Source organism: Lepidochelys kempii, chromosome 6, assembly GCF_965140265.1.
Source record: "Lepidochelys kempii isolate rLepKem1 chromosome 6, rLepKem1.hap2, whole genome shotgun sequence".
Taxonomy (NCBI): domain Eukaryota; kingdom Metazoa; phylum Chordata; order Testudines; family Cheloniidae; genus Lepidochelys; species Lepidochelys kempii.
The window spans coordinates 17,492,826-17,505,232 of NC_133261.1; the positions used below are offsets into that span (position 1 = coordinate 17,492,826).

At 45.0% G+C, this 12,407-nt stretch overlaps 1 protein-coding gene across 1 annotated transcript; it reads right to left on the reverse strand.

The window, feature by feature from the left end:
- Window positions 1–3,410: 3,410 nt before the first annotated feature.
- BET1L (Bet1 golgi vesicular membrane trafficking protein like) lies at window positions 3,411–11,275 on the reverse strand. Its single transcript, XM_073346977.1, has 4 exons — window positions 11,147–11,275; window positions 8,566–8,657; window positions 7,746–7,802; window positions 3,411–5,072 (listed from the first exon to the last, which is right to left on the reverse strand). The coding sequence occupies exons 1-4, from the start codon at window positions 11,163–11,165 to the stop codon at window positions 4,905–4,907; spliced, it is 336 nt and encodes a 111-aa protein (XP_073203078.1). The 5' UTR covers window positions 11,166–11,275; the 3' UTR covers window positions 3,411–4,904.
- Between the last annotated feature and the right edge of the window lie 1,132 nt (window positions 11,276–12,407).

Consider the following 12,407-nt stretch of genomic DNA (forward strand, 5'->3'; position numbering starts at 1 on the left):
GAATTTCCACTTCTGGTTCTCATGCCTTCGCAAAATATTGCCAGTTTAGAATTGCTGGAAAACGTTAAAATCCTAAATTCAAAAAACCTTTTCATTAAATTTAAGAAAAAAGTTTCATTAGAATTTTTAAAAACCAAAGTAAGCCTAGATTGCCAAACAACATCCCCTTAACCTAGGAGAAGCACTGTTGCTCTCTCAGCTGCTGTATGCCGGATGGCTGTGAATATGCAGCACCTTGCAAGGTCCACCTGCAGGCCAACCATGACTGCAGGCTGCATTCAGGACCTATTCCCTTCATACTCCCCCAGAGGAGCATACTGTCCTAAAGAGGAAGAGGTGGAGCTATGGCCACACTGCAGCTGCACATCACCATTTGGAGCAGGCCTGACACAGCAGGGGAGGGAAGTTGCTCCTGTTGAAGTGGTATAGAAGGATGTAAGCAGTGTCAGGATGAGCTCCACCCTGACATCTGGTGGTGAGGTGTGGCAAGTTGTGGAAAAGAACTTCAGGGGCCGATCTCATTTGCATAGGCACACCCACCACGCCTAGAATGAGACCATAGCTGCCCAAATGGTCACTTTGGCTGCTGTGGGATCCCCAGTGTCTCTGTTATTGGGGCAGGAAGAATAAATTGTTATTACCCTGATTATGGGAACTGTGCTTGGAACTGTACGTGGCCTTTTGTTATGATGGAGGGATTCGCCATCAACTAAGTAGCACTCGCTAGGCAAGGGTCATGGGTTCCAAAACTGTGTGAATGGAGAGAGGCTGGGGACAAGTATTAATACTTGGTGGCATGGGCCCCTTGGTGAGGGCCTTACATGCTGATTGCACTTCCTCCTCTCTCCACTGTGGAATATCAGAGCTAATTTTGATTTCATTAGAAGTCTAGTTATAGGCTGCTGAGCTCACTTTGGGCTGACAGTGCACCAGCACTGGGGCTCCCCTACTATAAGCTGAATTCACCTAAGAACTGAAATCACTGAGTGTTGTGTTAAGTAGTGGGGGAGCCTGAAGATATATTGTGGAGCAGTTTGCGGGGCGGCTGGTGAAGCAGTTCGATGCGGAGCAGTGTGTGGATGGCAGGAGCTGCTTGTGGGCCGTGGAGCTGAGTGAAGGAGTTCGTGGGGCGGCTGGCGGAGCGGAGCGCAGCTGAGCGGAGGAGTTCGTGGGGTGGCTGGCGGAGCGGAGCGCAGCTGAGTGAAGGAGTTCGTGGGGTGGCTGGTGGAGCGGAGTGCAGCTGCGCGAAGGAGTTTTGTGGGGCGGCTGGCGGAGCGGAGCGCCACTATGGAGCTATGGGGCGGTCAGCTTCAGCTCACGTAAGGTGCCTCTTACCCCCGTCCCATTTCCACCCAGGTTGGGAGGTAAAGCTCCGCCGATAAACTTTCGAACTCTGGGGCTGCCCTGACCAGGGACAGAGACTTTTGGGGCATTGGACTTTTGGGACTTTGGGTGATTTGGGGTTGCTGGACTCAAGAACCAAAGGGAAAAGGGCATGCCCCAATTTGCCTGGGGTGGGGTTGTTTTTGCTCATGGGTTGTGTTATGAATCCTGTTGGTGGTGTTTCCCCAACATAATGCCACATTGTTTCTCTCTGTTATTAAAAGACTTTTGCTACACTCAGACTATGTGCTTGCGAGAGGGGAAGTATTGCCTCTTGGAGGCGCCCAGCGGGGGTGGTATATATTTGTCCCAGGTCACTGGGTGGGGGCTCGAGCCGGTTTGCATTGTGTTATTGGAATGGAACCCCTAGATATTGAACCCGGCCCTTGTTGCTGCCAACTCTGACGGGCAGAAGGGTTACAAGTAGATATTCTCCTTCTGAATTACAGGGGACAATTCTGTCTCTGTGAGGCTTCCTCCCCAAGTTCCATGCAGAAATGGTGCAACTCTGCACCATCCCTTGCTGTGAGCAGTGCTTAAGTGCCACAGCCAAGCTCAAAGAAGGTTAACACAATTATTGCTAAGGACAAATGGTCTCCCCCCCTTAACCAAGCTGGGAACACCAACAGTCCCTCCCCTGCATTTATTGGTCTCTCAAAGTTTTACTTAGCCTTTCAGGGCAAGGTTAGTGTGAAGGTGGTGATGGGGAAGCGAACTGTTGGACTGCAGAGGACACTGTTGACCTTTATTTTAAAAATATTTTTAAAATAAAATTTCAAAACAAGAAGTCATTTTGAATCAAAAATCAAAGTACTTCATTCCAAAAATGAAAACAATTGGGACAAGTGTCAAACAATCCGTTGAAACCCATGGGAAGTTTTGGTTTTGACAAATCAGCATTTTCCAACAAAAATGGTTTAAAAGTTCCTGACCAGCTCTATTATTGACTCCTGAGCAAGATGGGTGACTTGTACTTTAGTGATCATTTTTCCTCTTCATCCCAAAGTCAGTGGGGGACAATTTATCTTCTTCTTTATGGATACATGCAGATCCCATAGGGTGCTATCTTGTCACACCTTCTGGTCTAATGCATCTTAGAGCTTAGATGTAATCTTCACTGTCCACTGTAGTGAGTATGGTATTACTGATGTATTTAATGTTGTGCATCAATGCAGGTTCCAAGGCAATAGGTCCTATAAAAAGTGAACCATGTATATGTTTGGAAACTGGCTAGTATAATACAGCTTTGGACCACGATAAGAATATACACACATAATTACTGGTGCAGCATCTTAAGGCAGTACAACTTTATTCACACCATAAAAAGCAAAATAAAGAGATAATTGCTCTGGCAAGAATTAGAGTGCTTTGGAGTTCTTTGGTCAGGAAAGATTTGCTTGAGGGAAGCAGACAGAACACTCAAGTGAGCCACCCAAATTTTTTAGGCATGTAAAATGAGCTCAGAACAGCCAAGTCTTACCAAAACCAAGATTCAAACAGGACTGAGTCAACTGAGCCAAGAGCCAGAGTGGATCATCGCTGCATCCTTCTCCCTCTATCCCTATTGCACATTCTATCTTTGGAACAGGATAAGGACACAAGTTACAGTACATCAACTAATACATGAGAAGATCAATATTCAAGGTAAGAAGTAGATTAAGAAAACTGGATCTAAATCTGCAGAAGGATCAACGTTCTGTGGCTTGTAAGAGGGAAATTCCTCAATGTCACACAGTGTCATTTGTCAGGGTGAGGCAATATACACAGGGATTAGGGGATATGGGTTTGTTCGGGGAGAAAAATAAACTGTATAGAGGATATATTCTTTGGTCTTAGAGAGGTGGTTATATCAAGAGGAATAAGAGAGAGCCAATCATCAAGCAAGGAATACTTATAGGAAAATCCAGAGGAACCCTTGGAACAAATATACACACACTACAAAACAATTATGGTAGAGTTGTTTTGTACCATAAAAGCCTTTTAAAATAATGTATAGCGTTTTGGGTGTTTTTTTAAAATAACAGTAGTATTTTTAGAATGGTTTATTATAACTGGAGGCAGATATAAATAATTCAGATGGGAGAACATACATGGGTTGGAATGAGAGGGGAAATGACAAGGTCAATGAAAGGGAGAGAAGGGTGATTTGGGATGAGCATTCTGAATCAGGGTACAATACAGAATAAAGATGTAGTGCTGAAAGATCATAAACAACCTTCATCCACACAGCATTCTAACGCACAGAATTATGTAGAATCATCATAGAACAGGGTGCATACTGTATCTCAAAGTGCTGCAAGCTCTGGAGTGATGGCTTCACAAACAATAGACAATACTTGCTCAGGTATGTATTCCAGACAGTTGCACAGTGACATGCAGCGTACCTACCAGGTGATGTACTGTGGGGGGGACAAAGAATTGAGAATTCTAAGGTTACCTCTTATTTTAAATCATCCCTCTGATCAGCCCACTTAAGACGACAGATCTAAACTCCATCTTTACCTATGGAGTGGAAATGTCTTCCCAACAATACCAAAGTGTCGTATTATGGGAATGCCAGTACCAACTATACGAACAACTTCCCCCTCTAGATTATTTACACAATAGTTTCCAAGCCTTTTGTAAAGTAATGTTTTTTTCCCCTCTTCAGTTTTTCAACTCTCTCATGTCTTCTATGGTTGCAACTGAGCACGTATGTACTTGTCACAAGAGCCACGATATTTGTGCTACAGAAAAATTACTGCCACCAGCCATCTCTTTACTGCCTTTCCCCATCCTCGGCTATGAGACAAGCAGGTCAGTAGAACCAAGCTATCATGGTGGTAAAATCCTGCTCTGATACAAAACTCCATCAACCATTCATGATAACAAGTAGTAACTACTCAACTCAGTACCTACCACACGATTTAGTTCTTCAGAGCATTGTACAACAATTCTAGCCTAGTGAGAAGCTGTTGGTATTAATGTATTTCAAAACATAAAATGAGATTAACTGACTTCCCAAGAGCACAAAGTAAGCCACTGACAGAGCTGAATTAGAACTCAACAGCTCCTGCCTCCCAGGCCCACATTTAGACTTCTCAGACTCCCCAGCTCTGCTCATTTATGAATGGAGTACAGGCACATTGCTACTATGGGTTGAGTCAGACACTTTCACATAAACAACACTGCACGTCCCTAAGGTGGGCACGACATGGTTATGAGCCAGGTAATAGATGAAGGCTAAAGGTCATGGACAAAGCAATAAATGAAGGCTAAGTGTCAACAAGGAGATCAAGTTGTGGTATACATACATTTAAAAAGATCAGAACGAACTATATTCATTTTATGAAAAAATCTGATGAATATGTCCAAGACTGATTAGAAAAATGACAGTAACTTGGAGTCCAGAGACGTTATGGTCCTCCAGGAATATCCCAACAATCCTTGACAGGGTAGACTTGAGGATAGCTTTGAGCAAGTCTCTGTCTATCATGGCCACAGTTTTTCTTTCCATAAAAATTCCAGGATGAGGACCCTACTCAAGTCCGTGCTTTTGACACGAGATAATAGAGGATGAAAAACACAACCACCAGTCCAGCAGAAACGTAACAAAGCAGTTTGCGATTATCCCTTCCTGAGCGTGTCATGGTGGAGAAACGCTTCACACTTCCCGTCAGCAGGCCTGTCACGCTCATGAAATCGGAGTCCTGAGGGAGACAGAATGGTGAAATGGAGAAATTATAAAACAAATGGGGCTCTCTCTAGAGAGTGCTACTTTTTAAAGCAGAACCATTTCAGTTTCTAGCTGCCTATGGAACTGACTAACTCCTAAGTCTAGAATCAAAAAAGGAAAAGAAAAATACAAGCAGCAATCAGTCTTTAAGAAATCAGTGTCCGGTACTCCCACACTCAGGCTCCACGGACAGAATATTGCCTTCAGTTCATTCAATGCAGTTAGATATTTGAAGGTCAAATAAAGTTCTATTAAATGCAATGCACACCCCCAAAATATAACGCCAACCTATGTCAATGCAACTTTTGGTATCTTAATTGCACACAAACCAGAAAATGCAGAATTAAAGGTCCTCAGAGCAACCTTAGTTTTGTCCTATTCTACGTATGCATTACGACAGGGTCCTCAATTATGTCATACTACGCACCACACACAGTATAGCTCGTAATACAGAATGCTACTTATCTATCTTTAAGGGCTTGTCTATACATGGAGTTATTCCTGATTCCAGGTGTGGAAACTCTTACTCTGGATTAAGACTTCCCATACATGCAGTTAATTGGGGATAACTCCATGCATAGACAAGCCCAAAGGTTTAGAAAAAGGTGCAGTTTCTTGCCATCAGATTATAATGTTATTTGCAGACTAGAACACCATATTGCTCAGTGCTGTGCCATCAGACCATACTGTAATGCAAATTCTCTCCTCTCAAGCCCCCCTTTTCTTCTCCTGTCTTTTGTTTCGGTCTTCTCACATAATTACCATTGTCAGCAGTTCCTTTTCCTTACTCAAAGCTCTAAAATCTACTGCTGTTCACTCTTCTAATTAAAGCTTCTCCTAACCTCCAACCTTCCCTTTCTCCAAGTGCTTGGAGAGAAGGCGATTTTTTCAGTCACCTCTCAGAGAACCATATTCTTGAAGTCCGGCAGTCTAAAGTGCGACTCTGGATATAGCACAGAATGTACTTTTCCTTGATTAGTTCTCCTTTCTCATGATAGCTATTTCTTTTTTCCTCTTCACCTTTGACTTCAATGCAGACTTTGGACCGTTCTTTCCTGCTACGCTACCTCCATAGACGCGTAGGCATCTCCAGTTCCCTTGTTTACCAAAATTGCTGTTCATCTCTAGTAGTGGTTTCTCTTCTGCATCAAGAACCCTCCTATACAGAACTTACCAGGGCTCAGTTATTGGCCATATGCTTTCTTACATCTACTTTCTCCCTCTCCATTATGATCTTATCACTCCCATTTTTATCCTCTGCTATAGTTTTTCAGCCACACTCAGGTGAACATGTTATCCAATAACTTTAATGCTGCATCCTTCCCTCGAGTCTTCCTTAATTATACGTAATTTGTGGCTTCCACTCAACTCTCCTCCAAGACATTTATTTGAAATGCTTCTCAGATAAAAACACAAATTAATCTCCTGAACATACCTTGTTGATTTAGAGTCAGATGAAGGCCTTTTGCCCATAATCTTGCTGCTAACCTTTACCATCAACCTCCATTCTCCTCTCCTTCCCAATTCTGACTTTGTATGTGACTGTATGGATCCCATCCCTCTTGAAGACTTCATATACATCTTCATCCCATCTTGCTTTCAATCCTGCAGTTACCTTCTCTATGGCCTCCATGTTGCAGCTTCTCCAGACTCCAACATGTACAGAAAAGCAACTGCTTGATCTTGCTCATCAAGTAACAGCATGACCACCTTAGTCCCATCCTCAAACATCTGCACTGGATTCCCTTCCTTTCAGAATTCTTCCAAAACCCTCAGTGGGTAAGCTCTATGTTACAGATCTTCTCTCTCTGTTGCTACTATACAATTTGTATATATCAATTTAAGACTGCAGTGGGGGGTGAAATTAAGGGGAAATAAATTGAAATTAAAAATATGGAGGTTAAAAAGTAAGGTCTTTTTCCCTAGAATGCTAAATTAGGGCATCTGCTAGCCCACACAATGTATAGCAATTTCAGCCTTTCCTGAAGTTCCTGGATCTTCCATCAGCAGCCAGTGTTTAGAATACATAACCAGATTTTATTTTTGTTTTATAAATTATATTTGTTTTTCATAATACCTGTAGAAGTTAAGGTGGTAAGTGGAAGGAATAAGATACTTGATAACATGAGCAGATACCCATTTGCACAGAGTCCCAGCCTCAGCACTTCCAAAAAGAGTAGTGAATACAAAGCCCTGATTAATTCTATGGGTTTCAGAGATTATGGGAAGTAATCCTGACATATTTATAAACACTTCCAAAGTTACAAACAAAAATGACCAAGAAAGGCCTATATCTGAATATTATCTTGAGGCAGAGGTTTTAATCCCAATAAGTAGATAATCTCCATCTGTATTTCTAAAATACATTGTCCTGTTCCAATGGTTCCTGTTACTAGTTGCTAGCTGTGTTAGTCTGATCAGACACAATGATATTAGCAGCTGGTAGGCTTCTGTTGGACTATGTACCAAAAAGCCCATACAAAATAGCTTCACATTTATCACCCAGCATTTGAGACGCTGCCAATTTCAATTGCTAGAATTTAATTTGGTGCCGTTTATGGGGGTTCTATGAAGCAAACAATTAAGACAACTCTTGAGATTCAGCACAGAGGTTTTCACCCCTTATGGACTTCTATCAGTTTCTTACCGTGCCATCCAGATAGCGGTTTTGATCCTCAGCATCTTTGTCGATATCCAGTGCCAGCTACTCAAGACAGAAGAAAGTGTCAGCATCTCCAAGTGAAACAATCAACTCCTAACATACTAGAAGCTGGTGAAATTCCAAGCACACATACAAGAGTGGCTCATCACTCCTACCACCTCCCACACATACACACAATGTGTTTGTTGAGTTCAATGTACACACCAATAGTTGCAGTAGAAATTCCTGAGATCTCCAGAATCAGAAATTCAGCTCTACAACCAACCACAGACAAACTTTTTTATATGAAGTCACCATGCAAATACTGGGAAAGTGAAAATGGAAAACAGACTCCAGTATTCTGCTAACACTGTGGTCTCTGCATTAAGAAGTGTACATAAATCAAGGTTTTTCAAGCCAATGGAACTGATTTAGTCCCAGAATTATTATATGAATATAATGAATATGAATATTTTTAATATAGCTTTATTGAGACCTTCCAAAGAAGGCATCCTTAACAATATATCTTTGTATATCTTGCCCCCACCCCCCAATCACTTACCAAACCTAATTCCTTCTCTGGATGCCACTAAAACCAGAAAATTTTGTACCCTGGAACATAGTTAAATCCCAAATAAGGGATGAGGATTTCAATAAAATGCCCCAGGACATTCCAATAGCAAAAATTAGCTACCTGACCAGTCATAGACAGTGATATACTTAAAAGCTTCATAAATAAGACAGCGCCATGTAACTTACTATGTGCTCTCAACATTCACGACGTAAGACAGTAAAGAAAATGTATGATGTGAAGTTAGCAACTAACCGATTTCAGCCTGGTGACCTTGGTGGCTAGATTGTCCGCCATGCGCTTGTTCTCCACATCTAGCATATCATCCACAGCACTTGGACTCTGACCTGAAAAAATCCTATCGGTTATGATACAACAAATGGCAGTGTATTTACTGGTTAAAATGGAGGAATGGCGTCAGGATTTCAGATTTCTATTTTCAGTTCTACCACAGACTTGCTGTGACACCTTGGGCAAGTCACTTAACTTTTCTATGCCTCCATTTGCACAGTCGTAAAATGGGGATAATAACGCTTACCTACTTTGTGTAGGTATTGTAAAGATCAATGCCCATGAAGAACTTTGAAATCCTATGATGAAAAGGTGCTACAGAATTGCAAAGCATTACTACTAAAACTTTATGGAGCTTTTAAGAGTCATTTACAAGGAACTACGGAAAACACAACACCAAAGCTTTTGAGAAAATGCCTTCTTTTTAAGGCTGCTTTTCAGACAAATGCTAAACGGAAGGTTATGCAACTATGAGCAATATTATTTCAGGAAACTATTTCAGCCCTGAACTACTGTGCCAGGTATCACTGGTCTGAAGTGAATAGCAAATTCACCAGACATTTGACAGACAAACAAAGACACTTTCTACATCTGAGTCCCTGCTCTTAAAAAATGCCTAATTCTGCTCTTAGCTGCAGAGATGCATATTTTGGAAAAGCTTGGGCTTAAGAGTTTGCATGTGATATGCAATAACAAATAATAGTGGTTTGTTCTTCTGCAACAACTTCCATCTGAGGATGTCTAAGAACTTTGATGATTTGCGCCTCGCAACCTGTATATAAGAAACTGTACACTAGCTTACCTAACAAGACACCTGTACAAGTAGCTTCTGAGCCACTGCAGATTTTGGTGCCAACTAAACCATGCCTCAAAAGGAGTATTACTTAAATGGAGGACCCACTGCTGAACTCTTGGGGCAGCAGAGGAGCCTGCAGTTCATAATGAGCATGCACACATGAGTCCAAAACATCCCCCACCAATCCTCAGTCCATCACACAGCTACACTTCAAACTATGGGGATGCAGGCAGTATCTTTTTAGCATTAAATACTCTGAACCCCTACTGCCCAAATGGAGGCAAGCAAAGTGACTAACAGGCACCTGCAGTCACATGAGACAGAGGGAGCATTGTGTGTCCTCACATGAGGGCAATGACTAGGGAGAAGAGGAATCTAGAACGGGGTTCTCAACTTTGTTGTTTCTGAGCTCCTCCCTGCCCCCCAACATGCTATAAAAACTCCATGGCCCAGCTGTGCCACAACAACTGGTTTTCTCCATATGAAAGTCAGGGCCGGCATTAAGGGGTAGCAAGCAGGACAACTGCCTGGGGCTCGATGCCACAGGGATCCCAGCAAAGCTAAGTTGCTCAAGCTTCAGCTTCATCCCCGGAGTGTTGGGGCTCAGGTTCCTGGGCTGCAGTCCTGCATGACAGGGCTTTGGCTTTCTGCCCTGGGCCCTAACAAGTCTAATGCTGGCCATGCTAGGGGGACCTCCTGAAACCTGCTCACGGCCCCCATTGATCTAGAAGAGTCCATTGGAGAAACCGCCATGACAGTGGTTGCAGGAGGGAGGGAGGCGGAGGAGTAACCCACCTTCCAGAAGGTGGACTTTAAATTTAAAAAGAACAAGAGTACTTGTAAAAAGAAAAGGAGTACCTGTGGCACCTTAGAGACTAACCAATTCATTTGAGCATAAGCTTTCGTGAGCTACAGCTCACTTTATCGGATGCATAGAATGGAACATAGAGTAAGATTGTGTGTGTGTGTGTGTATCTATACACAGATAAGTTGGAAGTCACCATACAAACTGTGAGAGGCTAATTAGTTAAGATGAGCTATTATCAGCAGGAGAAAAAAACGTGTGTAGTGATAATCAAGATAGCTCACTTAGTTGACAAGAAGGTGTGAGGATACTTCACTTAAGGAAATAGATTCAATATGTGTAAGGACCCAGCCACTCCCAGTCTCTATTCAAACCCAAGTTAATGGTATCGAGTTTGCATATTAATTCAAGCTCAAAACTTTAAATTTGTTTTACGAAATTACTATTTAGAAAACCCCACAATCACAAGGTGCTTAAACAACAAACCAAAGTGACGGCCTGATCCTAAATTCAAAACTACCAGCAAACCAAGCCAACCCCATCCACACCTATTTTGCACTGACGTGCCCCTCACTGCCCCACAGACCCACACCTAACCAACTACCCACCCCATATCTTACCAGCACGGGCCCCATTGTCCTCCCATCCCAATCTCTTACTGACAGGCACCTCCCCACGCCCACCCTCCACCCCATACCTTACTGCCTCCGTGCCATGGGCCTCATTGTCCCCTCAGCCGCCCCCAAACCACAGCAACTCCCTGCTCCCATCTCTTCGTGCCAGGCCCCCACCCCACTGCCAGGCCCCCGCCCCGCCGCTCCCTCTCCCCAGGCGGGCGCCCGGGCCCGGACAAATGGCGGCGGCGGCGGCCCGCAGTTGGGCCCGGGGCTGCCGGTCGCCCCGGGGCAGGAGGCGGCAGCGCGCGGAGCCCGCCCCGGGCTCACCTCGGCCCCAGTCCGCCATGGCCGCGTCCGGCCTCGGCGCCTCCGTATCCGGCTTCGGCCGCGGGCGGGCGGCTCCGGTTGGCGGGGGCGGGGAGCCGCAGTGACTCCGCCTCCCGGGGCGGGGCCTCCCCTGCCACCGAGCCCCGGCGGCTGCTGCGGGGGAGACACCGGCCCCGGAGCGTCCCGCCCAGCAGCCCGTCCCCTCGCCCCCCCCCCCCGGACAACTGGGCCCGTCCCCTCGCCCATTGCCCCCCTGCCCGGACAGTCCCGTTCGCAGCCGGCCCTGGACACTCGGTTCCGATCCAGCCTCCCCCCCGCTGCTGCCCCTCGGCTGGCCGGGCAGGGTGGCCGGGCTTGCCCATGCTGGGCAGGGTAGGGGGCCGTGTCCCACCGGCTGGGGACCCACGGGCAAGAAGGTGGATTAGCCTAGGGTGACCAGATGTCCCGATATTATAGGGAAAGTCCTGATATTTGGGGCTTTTTCTTATATAGGCGCCGATTACCTCCCCCCACCCCGTGTCCTGATTTTTCACATTTGCCATCTGGTCACCCTAGATGCGCCCCTTCTGTCTGATGGCTGAATACTAGTTGTGTTAGACCCATTGCAGTGGGGCCCCACGCCGGACTGGGTGCGGGTCTACAGCAGTAATACACCTGTGTGAGGTGTGGGTCTTTGTAGGGCTATAACCCACCCCAGCCTCTCACCCCTTTGGGTCAGTCATAGAATCATAGAATCATAGAATATCAGGGTTGGAAGGGACCCCAGAAGGTCATCTAGTCCAACCCCCTGCTCAAAGCAGGACCAATTCCCAGTTAAATCATCCCAGCCAGGGCTTTGTCAAGCCTGACCTTAAAAACCTCTAAGGAAGGAGATTCTACCACCTCCCTAGGTAACGCATTCCAGTGTTTCACCACCCTCTTAGTGAAAAAGTTTTTCCTAATATCCAACCTAAACCTCCCCCACTGCAACTTGAGACCATTACTCCTCGTTCTGTCATCTGCTACCATTGAGAACAGTCTAGAGCCATCCTCTTTGGAACCCCCTTTCAGGTAGTTGAAAGCAGCTATCAAATCCCCCCTCATTCTTCTCTTCTGCAGGCTAAACAATCCCAGCTCCCTCAGCCTCTCCTCATAACTCATGTGTTCCAGTCCCCTAATCATTTTTGTTGCCCTTCGCTGGACTCTCTCCAATTTATCCACATCCTTCTTGAAGTGTGGGGCCCAAAACTGGACACAGTACTCCAGATGAGGCCTCACCAAT